At 46.9% G+C, this 17,746-nt stretch overlaps 1 protein-coding gene across 3 annotated transcripts in view; it reads right to left on the reverse strand.

Annotated features, from left to right (window-relative positions):
• The window catches only part of WDR59 (WD repeat domain 59), a 48,357-nt gene that overhangs the window by 11,462 nt on the left and 19,149 nt on the right, over positions 1–17,746 (reverse strand). For all 3 annotated transcript variants that reach the window (XM_050713194.1, XM_035543456.2, XM_050713193.1), the window contains 8 exons: positions 17,570–17,649; positions 15,263–15,395; positions 12,089–12,213; positions 11,160–11,324; positions 9,780–9,875; positions 8,204–8,360; positions 6,910–6,979; positions 6,514–6,667 (listed from right to left, as the gene is read on the reverse strand). In XM_050713194.1, the coding sequence (XP_050569151.1) occupies positions 6,514–6,667; positions 6,910–6,979; positions 8,204–8,360; positions 9,780–9,875; positions 11,160–11,324; positions 12,089–12,213; positions 15,263–15,395; positions 17,570–17,649 (980 nt within the window). The remainder of the gene's footprint in view (positions 1–6,513; positions 6,668–6,909; positions 6,980–8,203; positions 8,361–9,779; positions 9,876–11,159; positions 11,325–12,088; positions 12,214–15,262; positions 15,396–17,569; positions 17,650–17,746) is intronic.

The following is a 17,746-nucleotide window of genomic DNA, read 5'->3' on the forward strand; positions in this document are numbered from 1 at the left end:
CAAGGCAAGTTCTACCTTGAACCTTGTAACTACTGGTGCGTTACAGGGATAGCTCTCCACCAGGCAGCACTGGAACACTTTCAGCAGGAGTTACCAAAGGCAAGGAGAGCTCTAGCTTGGGTCTGTCTGGCCAAGGTCCACCACAAGGTTTCCTCTCTCCCTTCTGCTCCAAGTTGTCTCTCAGGAGGATCTCCCACTACGGCGCTACTGAAAGGTGCCACGGAAGATGGCAGGCGTCAGGGCGGGACAGAAGACGTGCCTCTTCCTAGGGGCTGGAGCACAGGTCAGAGAGGGGAGCGGGGAGCACAGTGGCTGGAGCTGGAGCAGAAATCAGCATGCATGCACCAAGCTAACTAGTGACAGGAGGAGGTCAGACACAGGCGCTGCCCCCAGCGCTTCTAGCTTTCTGCAACCTAGAGTCCACGCTAGGGAGAACTGCATCTACCCAGCTGCTCCTGGGAGCTTAAGGAGAGGGAGAAAAGGAAGAAAACAGCTGTAGTGATAGCAAATTAAGACTCATCAGCTCCTCAGAGCACCAAAAGGAAAGAAACCAGAGCGCTGATGACAATCATGGGGTTGGAGGTGACAGCGGGGAACAGCACTGAACAACGACTAAAAAAAGCCAGCCTGCACCTGCGCTACCATACCCAAGGCTGCAATTTGCTGCAATCCGAGGTGACAACGATGGCAGTAAATGGGTTACACGTAGAAACAGACAGCCCAAGAATAAGCCACCAACTGCTTTGCAGCAACCATCACCATCAGTGCGTACTCAGCAGAAGTCGGTACGAAATGCTGCATGCCTGCTTGCAAAGGATGCCGAGCCGGGGCGCGTGCGCCTCTGCGTCCTGCCGAGGCAGGAGGTGCTCTAAAGAGTGTCGTGAAATGTCAAGTGCCTGTTTCACACCAGCGTATGCCAAATCTCGGGGTTTGCGGCATAAACTCACGTTAGTAAGACGAAGGGCAAGGTTGCAGACCAAAAGGAAAAGGCTCAACGCCAAAAGTGAAGCTGCATTAAGGTATTTATAAAATACAGAGTTAAACCAGCTCAAAGTCAGGTTCAAGCTGCTTCTAAGGTTTTTCTTTTTAAATATGATTTTAAACTTGCTGCCTTCCTGCAGGTTCCTTTATTCTGAACAACTGCCTACAGCTTAACTCCCCCATGCAGGTCATGCAGCACTGCCTGGATTTTACCTTCAAAATAATCAGTGTTTACTATTCACAGCATCTCCCACAGCACCAGGCTACTTCCACAGACAGGCAAAAAAGCTGAGGCACTTTTGAATCAAGTGTCCCAAAGCAGGAATATTTCTTTTTCTTCCCTGTGTCTTCGCCTTGGGCACCAGAGCCAACTTAGGAGAGCACGATTGGGCTCTTCCCAAGGTTATCCACAAATACAATCAGTATTTCAAGGCTTTGACTGTCCCACGTATCTTTTTTTTTTTTTTTTTTTTTTTTTTTTTTTTTTTAAGTACACGTTACACAAAATTATAACTTTATCACTTCAGCACGTGTTCTTCCTTCCAAGCCAGTGGGGTAAGCAAATTAAACTGTGGCCCTGGCTGCACCACAATTTACCACATAAAAAGCTGGCATGTTCCTTTCCTGTTTTTTTTTTTTTTCCCTTCCTCTTTCAATCAATTCCTAATCCAAGACAGAACTTTGTTTCTTGCCTCCACTCTTCACATTTCATTAGCTCTTCACAAAAAGCCTCTAGAGTCAAATAAATTACTTCTGTTTTCTTTCACCTATTATTTGTTAGTATAGTCTTAGAGTTCTTGTAATTAGGAAGGCTTGATCCTATTATACCAAGTTAAATTAGGTGTTACAGGTTTTTATTTTATTCCCTGCTGTCTTGTGAAGAGAGAGCATGAAGGTGAACAGCCGTGAAAAAAGTTTTTCACACCATCAGACCTAAAGAGACCACCTTTAGACTGGAGTTTTCTAAGCTCTGCCTATGCTTGGCAGATGACTGATGTGACAGTAATTGCCCAAATTTACAGCACAGCTTGAGCAACGCTGATATCAAGACATTCATGTTCAAGCTTGAGGGACATGTGGACCTGACTAAAGGAAAACAGTTGTCAAAGCAGGCTTGGAAGAGCAGGTGCCAGGAGGAAGGAGTACCAGCCAGGTGGTGTGATTCTAAGGGCTGGGAGAAGATCACAAATTAAGGAGAAATCCTACTCATTGCTCCAGGAAATAAGACTTTCTGGTGCATTGCACATGCTCATTTCAATGAGATGACAGATCGTTATCAGCAGCTCAACCAGTTTGTTGCTTCTGCAGTTCTTAAACGGTGCCATGCCAGCAGCTTGCTGCTCTTTAATATTATTTTCCAGCAACTCCTCCCTCTCCAGAAGGGCTTCATCTTTTTCAAAAATGAGGTGTTCCAATATCACTCTCCTCAGTTGGTTGATGCTGCATAATAATCGTTCAACTCCTCTGCAGTGCACACTCTACTTCCTAGGGGTTGATCCTTTCCTACACTTCAAATTACCCCTTGGCATCCTTTCCTGGCTGCTAAGCCAGGTAAAATAGGCATGTCATGAGTCAGTATTTGTACCCTTTGAACTCGTGTCTGCTCCTGTCTGCTTGCTCTTGCATTCGCTCCTCCTGAAACCCTAGGCCCTGTGTGGAGTGCAAGTCCCCCACCTCTGTGCAGGTTACTCAAAGGCAGGCAGGTGGCATTTTATTCTTGGGCCCTTGGGCAGAAGACAGGGTAATATCAAGGACAGTATTAGCACAGCGCACAGTACCGGGAAGTCGTTAATTGCTTGTATGGACCAACGTCGCCGGGCAGAGCGAGGAGACATCTGTATGTGAAAACATTATACCCAGGAAAAGGGAAGAAAGACACCAAGAAAATTAAAGACAAAGGTAAATAAACTGAAACGAAAAGTGCCCTGAACCAGCAGAGTAAAAGGTACTATTCCCCATGGTTCTGTTACACGATGGACAGTTGCAAACCGAGACCCCCGCACAATTGCACTATACGTTACCTACGGACCTGGCAAAATGTGGGCTGCTGGAGGGAGGACTTCCATGATCACAAGTCTGAACAGTCTCCCACATGGAATTGTACTACTCCAACAGGCATGTGCCCTTGTTCACACCATGATGTGACAGCAGAGAGGACAACACCACGCTGCCCCACGTGCCAGGCTCCTACTCTAACCAGTTTTCCCCTTTTTGGCTGAAGAGGAAGGCAGCCAAGTGCTAAGCCCAGCTGCACCATTTTTAACCCAGCTCTCTGACACGGAAATCTGCAGCAAGCTAAACAAACCCTCCTGCTCGCTCAGACATCCCTTTAACATCCAGCATCCTCCAGGACTTCGTTCACTGGAACCTGCTGCAACTGTTCACTTTCATTTCGAAAGCAATAGAAGACAAGCGTCAGGATATTAGAAGGGATGCAGAGACGTGTACACAGAGACCTGTACCTGAGGAACTCATTTGGGTTGAGTGAGCAATCAAGTTCACTGATTGACCATGCAGAACAGCTCCAAAGTAGGCTTTCATTATGAGCTTGCAGATATTTCATTAAGCACTCAGCGCAGGATTATAACAATAAACCGAATCTCTCAAAGCATATTATTGTGGGCTCACTTGACAAAGATATTTGTTACAGTTCTGGAAGAGTCAACACAATAAAAAGGGGAAGAACGGGGTTATTTGTGTCGTGTGCAATGTATTTCGCATTTATTTTCAGCTGATGACAGGCAGTCCTCATCGTTAGGCATGCCTGAGCCTCTGCCTTCCCTTGTAGCTCACTGCTGGGAGAAGCCCGCAGCCAGGGAGCCGAGGGATGAGGCTCTGTTTGTGGACTGCCAGGCCCCACGGAAAGAGAGGAGGCTGTAGTCTTGTGCTACATGCTCCTCCACTGCGTCTCACAAGAGAGGGAGAAAAGGATTAGCAGAAGGAAATTTAGTTTAGTGGAGAGCAAGCAAAACTAAGCTCGGTCCCCCCACTAAGTCCTGCTCTCCCGTAGGCAGCCGCTGCTGCCAGCCCTTGGGACTCGTGGCTACGCTCCCCCATGTGGAGTTTGCGAGGTCTGCAAGCAGCCAAAGCCCGAGGGAAGCCCTGAGAAGCAGCAGCAGCTTCCAGGCTCTGCCGTGACAGAAGCGTGGACACCACAGTCACCATCCATGGGTATGGCTGTTCCTCAGGCAAGGCTGAGCGGTCCCCAGGTCCCCACCAACACGACCCTTTAACTGGAGCAAGAAAACCACGGCCATGCACTGTCTTTAAGAGAAATCCAGGTTTGAAACACTGATGGCGTTGCTACAGCATAAATGCAGATTCTCCTTTCCGCTGCTTTTTATACTACTAGCTTTTTAGACTACTACTTTTCAGCTTTTGTTGACTTCTTTTTTGTAGGAAGGAAGAAAGGAGGAGCATGCATGCATGAATAACGTGAGAAAGATATATACGTGTGTACATATACATACGCACACATTTAAACGGGCACAGAAAGGCTGAACGTCAGATTTAGTTTCATTTTGGTTTACTAAGGAGATCTCTGCTAGGCTCAGCAGCTCCCCTGCTTTTATGGGGACATGACACATTCCCTGTCTAGCAATGCACAAATCCCATTTGTTTGTTAATGGTGGTTGCTACATGGGATTTACGTTTAAATACTTCGTTATGTCTGAAAAATTCAGTTTAGGGGATGAAGTTATGTAACTTGGTAGTTTACCACACAATTTCAACTTTTATTTAAAGCAAATATGAAATCCAAGCTTTCAGAGCTAACAAGACTCAGAGTCTGGGGTTTTTATGCCTTAAAATCCTCACAATGAAATGTCATAAAAATATTTAGCATTGATTTAGCAAAGGCTGGGGCATCAACTCCCAAAGAGTCAGAAAACCTTTGCTGAAGGGAGACGCAAGGTTTTTTGATCTATTTCATCTGCAAGAACATTTGAGCTAGCTCTCTGCAAGGGCCCTTACACTTCTTCCAACCCAGTGTGCAAGGACGCAGCCTGGCACGGGGATGGGGAAGGAATTTTCCCTGGCTTACAGCAGACACGGCTACACACATGCTTTACTCTCTAGATCCACCCCTCCCAAAATCTTGTCACCATCAATATGCGGACTGGGGAGACAGGTCACATGAAATTGCACCAAGCTGCTTCCACACGTTATTTTTAGCCTTGTCTGTCATCTTAGAGAGCTGTGTGTCAGAGACAAGCACGCTGCAGAGGACAGAGGTAGCTCTTTAAATAAACTCTCCTGCAAAGCCTAGAACAGGCTGTAATTCCTGTACCAGTCGGCACCATTTTCTCCTCTCATCAAAAGAAGTTGGGGGGGGGGGGGGGGGGGGGCAAAAAAACCACTAGAACGCGGACTCCACGAGTCTTCTGGGATCTGTACGGAAGCAAAACTCGTAACGGGAGCAGAGACTCTCCCCATGCCTGGTGGGTGTAAGAACTAACTCACACAAGCAGGACACAGTCCCAGAGGGGTCGGCTGTCGTGTTCAGGACTACTGGAAAACCTATACCTATTTCAGACCTTCCTTCACCAAGGAAGAACGAGAGCTCAAGGCTCTGACTTTCCTTCTGCTCCCGAGACAGTAGCTCCCGAGCTCCACTGCAGCAGAGTGCAGATAGCTCTTGGCTTTCGCTGGGTACCTGGAAGCTCCCCCTTGCTGCAGCAGATGTGTGCCCTCACCACAGACAGTGGGCAAACTGCTTATATGCCTTGAATTTTCAGGCTCTCAGTGGAAGCTTACCATATTTTTGTAAGCTGCCCCCTGCTGAAGCACAGGGAATTTGTCTCGGAGCAGGCTGCACGGCTGATTACTCCCACAGCATCTGCTCCAGGCACATCAGGCCATCGACTGCTTCGGAACTACCCTATGGCCACCCTACAATTACCAAGTGGTCTTTTGCACCCTCCTTGTGCCCTGGAAGGGAACAATCCTCTCTCCCCCAAAGCCTTGCTTGTAAACAGCAATGATAACAAGACCTGTGCCTAAAACAGAGGTACACAGATTGGAAGTTCTTTGGAGAAACATATAGGGATGGTTTTTGTTTAAAGTAGTCCAGAGGCACATATCCCTGCAAGAGACACCTGTAACAGAAATGACCCAAATATACCCCGTAATTCAGGAGAGGTTATTGATAAGCTTCACAGAGCCCTCTGCAGCTACATACATCAGGGAGTACAGAGAAAAAGAGTGGCCTATACGTCCTTATCTGGAGACTACAGCTTCAAGTGTGAGATCTTAACTCTATGTAATGCAAAGGGAGACAGTGTAAAGTACTGAAGGAAGCTGTGATGGTCAGTCTAGAGAGATATCAAAATAAGCAAGTCAAAGGATGGATCAGCAAAGAAGTTACTAACAGGAGATAAAGCCACGTGACATTTTTAGAGAGCTGCCTATAAAAGGATTCCTTCTTGAGAGGAATATGAAACTTCTGTTACCAGCAATGCTCACAGCCATACAAAAAGAACACAAGTCATAACAGCTGAAGTGTTAGGAGAGGCTTTCTGGCCTGGTACTTACCCTCTCTTTGTAGTAGAAGGAGCTAATGGAGACCTGCTCCTTCTCGCTGCGTGTAGGGCTCCCGCTGTACAAACGCAGATTGCCCGGGGTCTCTGTGCGGATCTTCATTGGAGTAATGAGGCCGCTGTGGTACGCAGATAAAGCTGACAGGGACCTAGAAACAAGAGAACGCTTTCAGGAGCTTCCATCCACCAAGGTGCTCCAGAGGTTCAGACCGACACCTCCTCTAACCCAAGCTGTTTCACCTGTGTTGAAATAAGGGGTCTGTGATGAGGGGCAGAGACATAAAGGCCCAGCCTCTGTCTCACAGGCACAGCTACCACTAGAGCTCAGTACTTTCTGAGGGTCGGTAGCTCAAAGATCAGAGAGACCTCAACTACAACACTGGGCACTCACCTGGGCGTGGGTTCTGTTGGGGACACCGCACGGTGCATGGTCATGGGCCTCGTGAAATACACCAGGTACCCTGCAGAGACAGGACACAGCATAAAGATCCCGCGATGAGGAGCAGATTGCCCAGGGTGGTGTCAAGGGGCAGGGGGCCCATCCATTTCTCTGAGTGTTCCTCAGCCCAAATCCACTTCTTCCAAACCCATTAAAGAGCATGTTTTGTTGAGCTGACTGCTTTAAAAGCACCAACACAAGTGGCTTACATGTGGTAGAGAAGAGATGGTAGAAGAAAAGGAGCAAACACACACAAACTTTTGTGTTTTAACTCTTCACTAGAATTTGTCAGTGATACTCCAGAGGCAAGTGCAGTGGTAAACAGCTACGCAGAGGAACCCTTAGAGCTGGTATGACTCTTCTCTTCAAAAGGATAACCCGAGCCATCTGAGGCCAACTCCAAGGCACCCTCACAGGCTTTACCCCATTTATTAGCATCTCAAGTGTCCTCAGCCACCCACTCTGTTGCAAGAGTTTCAGGACTTAGCAGGTTTCACTGAGCCTATTCAAAGCAGTATTACTGTTTTACTTTTGCTGGGAATTTGGTGAGGCCCATATGAAAAGCAGTTTTCAAAACATGCTCAAATTGTTAGATACAGAAGAGTCATGCCTGCATCTGAAACACCGCAGTGAAACTTAACACCTCTTCTCAGACCTTAACCTATTTATTTAAGGACCTTTGCAACATATACACTCTCCTGGAAGGCTGGACATGACCGTACCCCATCTCTCATTTAGGGGAAGTTTCCCAGTGACCTTGGAAAAGCTATTTGGGACAAGGGAAAGGGTGCAGAATGATAAAAGAGTAGTTAATAACACGAATACCTATTCAGCAAGGGGTAAATTGCACCCAATATCGCAGGAATTTTGTGAAGGCCTGAGAGCCAGAGTATGTCCAGCAGTTTGATGCTGGTAGGAGGGAAATGGTAAAGGAAAAAAGCTACTCCCAGTCTTCTGTAAAAGAGGTGTGTCAGTGCCTCTGGCAGGCCTCATGCCAAAGGCCACCTCTTCATTCAGTCCTGGGTTTCCAGATCCTAAAATCCTACATGCAACACCATGCAAGCAGTTGCTAACTAGGCTCATTACCTATAAATTTATCTCAACGTGGCTACTTTAGTAGTGTTTCTCACTTGTTGCATGGCAGCAACTAAAGCCTCATCTTGTTCAGAGGCCTGAGTGTTCCCCAAGACACTAAACGGATCATTTCCCCTGAGAGCTGTTGTAACGTATCGGCGACGGGGCTGACCTGCACCACAGAACCGGGCTCCTGAGGTCCGTGGAAACGGGATGTTGGAGTCCTGGTAGGAGCCGTAGGCATTGGAGACGCGGGCGAACGTGGGCAACGGGGGCGTCACGGAGTTCGACAAAGCGTAGGGATTGCTGGACGTGCTGTCCTCTTGGTTCTGAAACACAAGTTACCCAAGATCATGCTCCTGATGCCAAAGGAAGGAAACCACCAGGCATCCTAGTGCCAAGCAGCCTCGGGGCAGGTGCTTCCCCTTTGAACCGAAGTAGATCAAGCACAGAGCATGGCTACTGCTCTAGCTGCAAAGGCACTTGCAGGCACGTGCACCTGTGAGTGAAGTGCTGCTCTGCACTGCTACTTCTCCACAGATCTCTCCCACCACAGCTGTGCTGAAATTCAGAGCTCAGCTAGAGTGAAAACTGGTCTCAGGGGAAAACTATATAGAAAAATCTGACCTTCAGACTCCAGATATGGCTCTCAACAACAAAACAAGGAGCTGAGCTAAACCCAATACCTCCATGATGCAAGCGAGACAGTCTCCTCAAAGAGGAATACTTCTACAACCCACACAACTGTGGGGGCGTCAAAAGCAGGTTGGGCACCTTAAAAGAGGAAAACAGGTGGTGTGAGCCAGGTATGAACAACTGGGAGACCTCAAGTCTGTCCAGAGGAATTTTAGCAGAAATCTGCATTTATCTTGGTAAGATATAGCTGAGGTCTAAAGGAATTCTTTAAAGGCAGCAGCATCTGGCTCAAATCATCTAATTTCCGTACAAGTGGTGAGAAGTTCCCACTCACAACAGTACTGCTGAAACTAAACAGAATTCAGCTTTCCATGTTAAAAAACACACCTTATTTGTGATGAATAAACAAAGCCTCTTCAAAAAGAAAACTGAGGAACCTCTCTAATCTTGTTCTGAATGCTAAAAACACCCACTCTGGCACACTGCACCCACACACAGACCTAACACCTGACACTGGGATGCTGAGTAGGTATCACAGATCTCTCAGCTAAGGGCAGAGTGGGACTTGCATTTCCCTACAAAACCTTAGCACAAGGCTTCAGAAAAAAAACAGACTTTCACAGCTTTAAAGACTTTAGAATAGGACTGGCAGGATCTTTGACTGGAACTGAGGAGGTAAAGACATCTGCCACTGCCTTTCAGACAAGAATGAATCCATCGCCTCCCTGAAAACTTATTTTCTTTCACAGTTGATAACCATGCCCTGGCAGTCAGAGATCTACTCAGAGCTGGGAAGCTACCATGCACTGCTTGGCTTCTGGAGCTACTGTGATGCTCCAGCTCCCCATAATTCCTGCTGACCTGAATATTAGTGAGCATGCAGAGTTCTCCAAAGCAACAAACCTTCAGGGCCTGATTTTCAGAAATAATGCATCCAATCACCCACTCAGTTTTCTTCAACATTAACCACTAGTGCTTACACAGATGTAGCAGCCAGTCACTGGGGTCTATTTACACATCTAATGAGGCCGGACTCTCACTGCGGAGTCAGAAGCGTGGGATGTGGGAGAAGAAAACAGACTAGGGCAGAAAGCCCATGTAATTCTCCATACCACAACAGACTCCAGCCAGGAGACCAGCTGACGCAGGCAGGGCTCCAGGCAGCTCTGGTTCCGCTTCACCTTCTGCAGAGAAGTGTCTTTCAATATCTGGAATACATACAAGATGCAACTCGAATCATGGTTACTTCCACACCTTCCCACATCCTTTTTTTGTCTACAGAGCAGCAAAGTTACCAGGCTCTAGAGACTGAAGGGCCAGAGGCATCCCATAACAGCTACTGGAGCCACACCAACCCACTGGTGTGCTGCCTGCCTCGAGCTTTCATCAGAGCTCTGAAGGGTCACCTGGGTTCTGATCCAGGATTTGGGCTTCTGTATTACTGTAGCCCATACATTCCATACCAGTTGTGGCAAACTGGATCCATCTCTTTCAAGAAGGCGCCCAAATCGATCCATCTACCAGATGTGCAAGCTTGGACCTAAGCCTGAGGCTGAATTTGCTATCAAGGTAGACAGTGCAACCCTAGCACACAGCACTGTCAGACTCAGGAGGATCAAAGCATTAAAGACTGAGGTGCTCAAACACTTAGAAATCTCTGGGTTTGCTTCCTCCCCTTGAAGAGCAATTTCTCATCATCCCTTTCCATTCAGATGCTGACCATTCCCCATGGTCAGCACAGTAAAATAGAAAAAAAGTTTCCTCTCTCCAAGGAGGACACAAAGTATTCTCCCCTCAAGCTTTGAGGGGAACACAACAAAATTCAGTGACTGTAAGCCCAAAGACAGCAGCACTCTATGTCCCTACCCCTACATCTCTACCCTGTATCTGTTTTAATTTAGGAAACAGACTACTACTTCGCCCTTTCTTCGTGGTCCTAGGGTAAATCAAGGTTGTTGCTCCTATTGTGTTTATAGAAGTCAAGAGAGAGCAGTTCTTGTTGCTGGAGAAGGGCTTTCAGCAGCAGTAGGACTTTCTATACCAGATGATCAAACGCCTGGTCTGGAATTTGTGGGGTTCGTGTAAAAAGTTCTCTAGTTTTTAAAACAGTTTGTGGAGGAGAGCATGAAGCAACATGCCAGCTCAGAAATACCATACTTTCTGTAGCTGGATGCTTATATGGTCATTTGGTCTCTTAAGGGGTTGGGGGCAAATGCACGAGGAGGAGGATGTTAGGGATCCTCAGGCAATACACATCACACTAATGTAGAATAGCAAGGAAAAACACACTCAAAGTGCGTTAGTGAAGGAAGGCAAATACTGGGCTGCAAAGCCAAGAAATACCTCACCCTACGGGCTCCAGAATGTATTAGTTCTAACAGCAGTCTGTGGTATATCTTCAGCAAGGTCAGATGTCTTACTGTGTCAGAAATCTAGACACCAGGTGTCGAGCACGTGTGTCTTTGTACAGACCGTGTACGCTCCCCACACACCTTCAGCAGCTTGGCCTTCATGGAGGCAGTGATCGAGGTCGGGTTGATGAACTGGAAGGATGGCGCAGCGTTATTGGGATATTGGACAGGGAACATCACCAGCATCCTGACTCTGTGGTTGCCGCAGTGCACTGACACTGTGCAGCTCCGATTCACCGCATCCATCTGTGCGAGGGAAAGCAATCGCTCTGTAGTTACATCTCCAAGGACCTCTAAACTCACAGTGGCTTAAATTCATGCTGAGGGGCTGAATCCTCTGCACGCCCGTAAGATGAAGTCATGCTGCTCTCAAGGGCAGCAAAACACAGTGACAGCAAAAACCCCAGGCAGAGGGGAGCAGCCGTCACCGCGAGTCCTGCAGCTCCTGCAGACAGCAGCCAGCCCAGCCTGCTCCCAACAGCTGCTGCACCCCAGCCCTCTTCTCTTGGCTGTGGAGGGCTCCAGGCCCAGCGCAGCAGTAACAGGCACCATCCAGGGTCATATCCCACTGTCTCAGAAAGATGCACAAGGATGTGAAACCACAGGGGTAGGGGAAGAGGGCAGGCAGCTGCCTCAAGCCTCCCATCCCAGTACTCTGAGGGACAGAGTGCAGGACAGCAAGGGCTGAGCAGACTAAGTTCAGAAACAGTTGAGATCAGCTACACGTACTGGAACAAGTCACTTTGCAGTCTTGGCAGGGAGGAAAACACAGTCCAGCCTTCTTGGGATCAGCGCCAGGGTACTTACTGAGCTGAAATGCCTCCCTCACTCCCAGTGTTTGGGATTATCCTCTTTTCTGCTACCCCCGGCCAAAAGAGATCTCGACAGCTCAAAATAAACCTTGTTTACAGGCAGCAGTCACTGCAGCAGAAGGGTTCCCCTCAATAGGCTCTGATGAGCCAGCTTGCCCACATTCCCTCCTAGCCAGTCAGCAAAAGGAAACTCCCTACCTCCACGTTGACATTTCGGATCTGCACGTTGATCAGCGAAAACTCCTGCTGCAGCGTTTGAGGCAGCCCCAGCTGGTCTGTTTTCTTTCCCACCAGGAGGTCATTCAGGAAGTCTTCTTTTAAGGCTGACAGGAGAGATGCAGAACAGACTGAGACAAGTTATAGGAGACCTTTGGCACGCGATGCCAGGAGGCAGCCAAGAGAACAGGCTTTTCTCTGCTCCTTGAAATATGAGTTTTACCTGGCAGAAACCTGTGAGCTGGAGGGTCTCAGCTGTTGTTTAGAGGCAGGCTTTAGATACTTGCTCTTAAAAAAAACACCAAACCTGTCTGCACACTGGTTTCCGAGGAAAGTTACAGAAGCCATCTGTATTTTGTACAGCCCTAAATGGTCTGGTCTCTACTCATCTGAGACACCTTCTCCTCCCCACACAGTACTGCCACAGTCACATACAGCTGAAGTGGAGCCTCTTGGTCCAGCGGGAAAGAACTGCTGCCAAAGCAGTCTCCAGGAGGAGCTCTGGTCTTTGAGATTCACACCCCACTGCTCGTGGCTTTCAGGGAATGTGTCCAAAGCAATCTGATGAATAAGGCTTTGGGAGAGAGGAGAGGGTATTTCTGGCCCTAAGAGAGGTTTAATTCATTTGATGCAGCAGTGTGCATTTAATGTTGCAAAGCACTCTAGTGAGTAATTCTTCAAGACTCATTTAAATGCTGGATCTAACTGTCCAGTTCCACTGTCAATGTTTTTTCAGGAGGACAATAACCCCTCAAACACAGGACAGATTTAAAGAGCCAGGCAAGCACTGCAGGACACAAGAAATTAGGGTTAAAATAGCCAAGTGGACTGTGTTTCAGAAGAACTTGTCTCTGCCTGTTGTTGTGCCTGGCTCTTGCCTTGACCCTTGCGACATACCTCATTAGGACAGGGGCAGCTCCTGCTGGAGGGGGTTTCGTGTGGCAACCTTTCCTAAGAAGGCCAAATATATCTTTTGATGATGGTTCCCAAGGACACAAGGCAAGTCCCATTTACTCAGCTGTCATTTTCACCCTTGATGTTGCACAGACTACTCTTAGGGAGAAAAAAAAAAAGACGAGAAATGCAGAAAGCTATCCTTTACCAGGTTTTGCCTGAAAGCCACTGACTTTGCTACTGGGACAAATATATCTGGCTTTATTGCTGCCCAGTTGGTTGCTGAATTTGGATAGGTAGGACGCTTAGCTACTCATTCCTATTTGTGATTTTATTAGTGCTTAGATATACTTCACAACAGGGAGCTGGAAAAAGGATTAAAGGAAGATCAGTGGCTCTGAGGGAAGATAATTATTTCTAACTTAAGACGCCACATAGCTTACTGAAAAGCCACCTCTGAGATTCCTAAAATGGGCACTGCCTTCCCTTTGTCTTCTATCCCCATTCCCTTCCAATTAGCTTCTAATCCCCAGAAACCCACATATTTGTCTAGATTCCTAAAGATCTTTTATAGGCAACAACCAGTGAGGACAGATGTATACTGACGACACAGCTGGGGGGCTTTCTGATTTATCTGCAGAGCCCTGTTCTCTTCAAAGATCCCCCAAAGTGCTTTACTAATGTAACACAGAGACTTTGCTGCCGAAATCAACAGTCCACAATAGCTTTTAGGCTAGAAAGAACTGAAATTCCTACCTAGGGACTTGCTTGCGCATTGATCCTGAAGTCATGCTATTTGCAGCAAAATCTGCCCTGCTACAGAAAGTCATTCTTATTTCCTCTGGCCGCAAAGGAAACCTTACCAGCCTGAACCAAAACCAGATGCACAAAGAAACCACGTAGGACATATGAATGTGATGTTGTCAAGGACAGTGAAAGACACTCTCCTTTGGAAAAAAAGATGTCAGGCAGACAAAAACAAGAACCCTTCTCAATGCTCCTCGCTAGAGCAAGAGAGGCTGTGCTTCCCCATGCAGTACTGCTCGCGGTGAGCACAGGTAGCCAGGGTACTTGCTATCGTATTATAACACTCTCATGTAGGTAGAGGTGCTGGCAACTTTTAGAAACTTGTTCTGCTGCCACACAGGAGAGTTTACAGAGGAACTTCACTGGGCAGGAAACTTCCAGTTAGGAAGAGCTACCCTCCCAAAGGGACTCCGACCACCTCCTTTATTCAGTGGACAGTCATTAGACCACCTCACCTTCTCTCCAATTTGTTGGCAAGCCAAAAGGAGAAACAAATTGCTTGTCTGTAAACTTGCCACATGGGGATCCATTGTAGTACTGTGCCACACTACAGAAGAGAACTGAATTTAAACCCAAGCTGACACAAAGCCATGGGAGCACCCAATTCTTATTCCTCAGTATTAGATGTAGAAACCTCTTTAGAGGACTTTTTCGTGTGCACATCATCACCTTGGGTCTCGGCTGATGCAACCTCTTCTGTTCTATTCTAACCTCTTCAAACACTATCACCCATGAATGTTTAACCCGGCCAGATTCTAAACCACACAAACCCTCCTTTACATTCCTGCCTTTGTTTGCCTTCTCTTCCATAAAACCAAATCAACACTTACTGTTAAGCCCGTTCCCATCCACCTTTCTGGTGCTCACAGGTTAGAGACGCCAGCCCTCCCCCTCCACTCTGCCAGCCTTAAGCCACCTCTCCTCAACACGTGAAAAAAGACACAGCAGCTCTCTCCATACTACTTCGGTGGTTGGGAGAAGACATCTGCAACACATCCATGTCCTCAGACCAGTTCACATAGCGACTAGCAGAAGGGTTTCGATACCAGGTAAGCAGTTTGTGTCAGAGCGCCTTCCCTTTTCAGTGGGGCTCATCTCTCAGCTTAAAACAAAACATATTCTTAAGAAGCTGAACTGACTTTCTGATTATGTTATTTTTGTCAGGAAGTCACAGCTAAGACCTAAAGACAATGCAATTAAATGCCAGTAGTGACAAGGAAGAGACCTGTTTTACAGCTAGAATGACATCATTGTGTTAGAGGAGAAAAATTTGGTAGGACAAGCCTGAGAAACCCCTCGTGGCTTTCCTCCTCCCAAACTGGGAATCCATTGATCTTTGAAACAAGACCAGTTTTTGCTTTGCCTATGGTGTTACTTTCTTATGCCATGATGCATCATCTTCCCAACGCAAATAGAGCTCGTGTTTAGAGTTCCACAACCCATCACTTGCCTCACCTTCCTCATCCCCGTGCCCAGAGTTATGTTGGGGCTCAGAGTCCTGGGGATGAAGGGTCTTGTCTGGCTCCGACAGAAGAGAAATCCCATCGACGAGGTCATCAACTCCATCCAGGATATCGTTAGCACACAACTGAAAAGAACAAGCAGACTCACATGCTGCACAATGGAAACCAAACCATGGAAAGAAACACCACTAAACCACTCATTTCTGGATTTCCAAGGTAGGTTTGTCCACTCAACAGTCATGGCTTTAAGACCTTGGCATTGTTACTGTGACAAGACACGTTATTTTCCCCTTTCCAGCATCCGCCCCTTTGTCACCTCAGACAGCCTGGCCAAACCTCCTGCTCACTTACAAAAGCTACTTAACTGACATGGCCAGTCTAAGTAACAGAGGTTTTACTTTAAACTACAGGTGAATGCCTTTAAGTCCTCAAATTAATGTGTGTGTGTCAAAAGTAATTTAATTTTTTAGATCAGATATGATAGTAGTATGCTTCCTGCTTTTGATATTTACACTCCAGTAGGATTTGGAGGCCCAGGTAAATAAAAATACCACAGGCCCCAGTGCTCCAAGTCCTGTACCAGAAAGAGACCATGAAAACTTGTATTTTAAAGTTCAGCACAAGAAAAGAAGGGAAGATGAAGAGAAGAAACACACAGAAGAAAGGATAAGGTTATGATATAGCAAATTACAACATTGGTCACCAGCAACATGGCATCATATGTGTAGTTTGATAAAGACCAAGAACAAGAGGGGAGCAGGGGCCAACAAGGGAAGAGACAAACAATCGATTCAAAGACAGGACAGAAATAAAATATTCACAAATATATCATGTAGGAGTAAAGGGTCACTTTTCACAGAAAAGGTTTGTTACAGACCTGCAGGACTCCTGCAGGATCTGTGCTGGGACACATGCTTCTCAACATATTCATTAAAGACCTAGAATAGGAGGTGAATAGCGACATGACCAGGTTTGCTGATGCCACCAAGTTATTCATGGTAGTAACGTAAGTGACTGGCAACAGTCACAGAAGGACCTTACAGAAGTAACTGTATTAAATTGGAAGATGAACCTCAGTTCAGATAAATATAAAGTAATGCATACAGGCAAAAAATGGCAAATTCAAGCTGAGGGAACAAAACAGAGGCCAGACTAAGCTGATGTTTTCATGGAATTATGCCCAGCAATTTAAAAACATTGAGTATTGAGAATTCTTTGCTAAGAACAAGTTCTGATCCCCATCCCAAAAAGGATATAGTAGAACTGAAAAAGGGTTGTGAAAGCAAAAGTATGATCAAAATTCTTGTACAGGGGATGACAGAAATCAAGACCTTTTGACCTGACAAAGGAGGCAGCTGAGGAGGGATATGATGGAGGTTAGTTAAGTCTGTTAGGCACAGACAAGATGGTATAAGATTGGCTGCTCATTTCTTTAATATAAGAGCTAGTATGTTTCAAACAAAACTACCAGGTAGCAAATAAACTCACGAAAAGAGCTGTTTTTCCACACAACATACAGAAAAGCCGTGAAACTCCTCATCATGGGATGTTTAGGATGACAGAAATGTACACAGGTCCAAGAAAAGACAGAACAAATCAAGGGAAGTGGAGTCCATTGAGCTCTATTAGATACAAAGATGGCCAGGCTTGGTAAGCCTCTTAAGCTGTGAACTACAGGAGCCTGGGAGGGCATGTGAGAAATGTCACTCCATACTTGCCTCTTTCTTATCCTCTTCCAAGACATCCACAGCTGAAGATGAGACAGAGGAAGCAATATGGGCCATCATGGCCATGTGAACCTCTGGTCTGATTCAGCTGAGCTGTCCTAGTAATTGCATCAGCACTCTGCAACTGCTGCCAGGCAGCAGAACAACAGGACTCACACTGCCTGCACCAGGCTAAGAGGCAATGGAAACACGAGAGGAAGCAGAAGGCACGATCCCTACATTTACCTGATACCTAGAATGCCATGAAAAGAGCCTCGTCTGGCAGCCGTGGAGGCAGCATCTTCAGAGGCAACACAGGTAGTAACTGATCTCCACCTTCCTCAAATATCTTGTATGCTTACTGTTAGATGACAAAGTGCCTTGGCACAAACAGAGACCTCAGCACAGGTCTGCCTGGGGATGTTTCTGGCCACACCTGGGCTGGAGCTACAGGGGGAAGTAAAGTGGCAGCTGGCTGCTCTGCATCTGCAGCTCTTGGACACCAGAGGAGTGACCGGGAGTGCAAGGAAAGGGAGGTGAATACAGCCTGTAAGAAAACTGCCTCCGGTTTAAGAGTGCAAGTGTTTACGTACCCTCTGCAGCTGAGAGTCAATCCGCCACATCCGCAGAGTCTGATCGCGGGACCACGTAACCAGCTGGTAGTCTTTAGAACCTAAAAAGGACAGAAACTTATAGACCCAGCTGAAAGCAGAGCCCATCGCAGCACTGCTTTTAGTGTAAACAGACACAAGGAAGCCAGCAGGGAGGAT

The sequence above is a fragment of the Cygnus atratus genome, chromosome 12 (genome assembly GCF_013377495.2).
Source record: "Cygnus atratus isolate AKBS03 ecotype Queensland, Australia chromosome 12, CAtr_DNAZoo_HiC_assembly, whole genome shotgun sequence".
NCBI classification, from domain to species: Eukaryota; Metazoa; Chordata; class Aves; order Anseriformes; family Anatidae; genus Cygnus; species Cygnus atratus.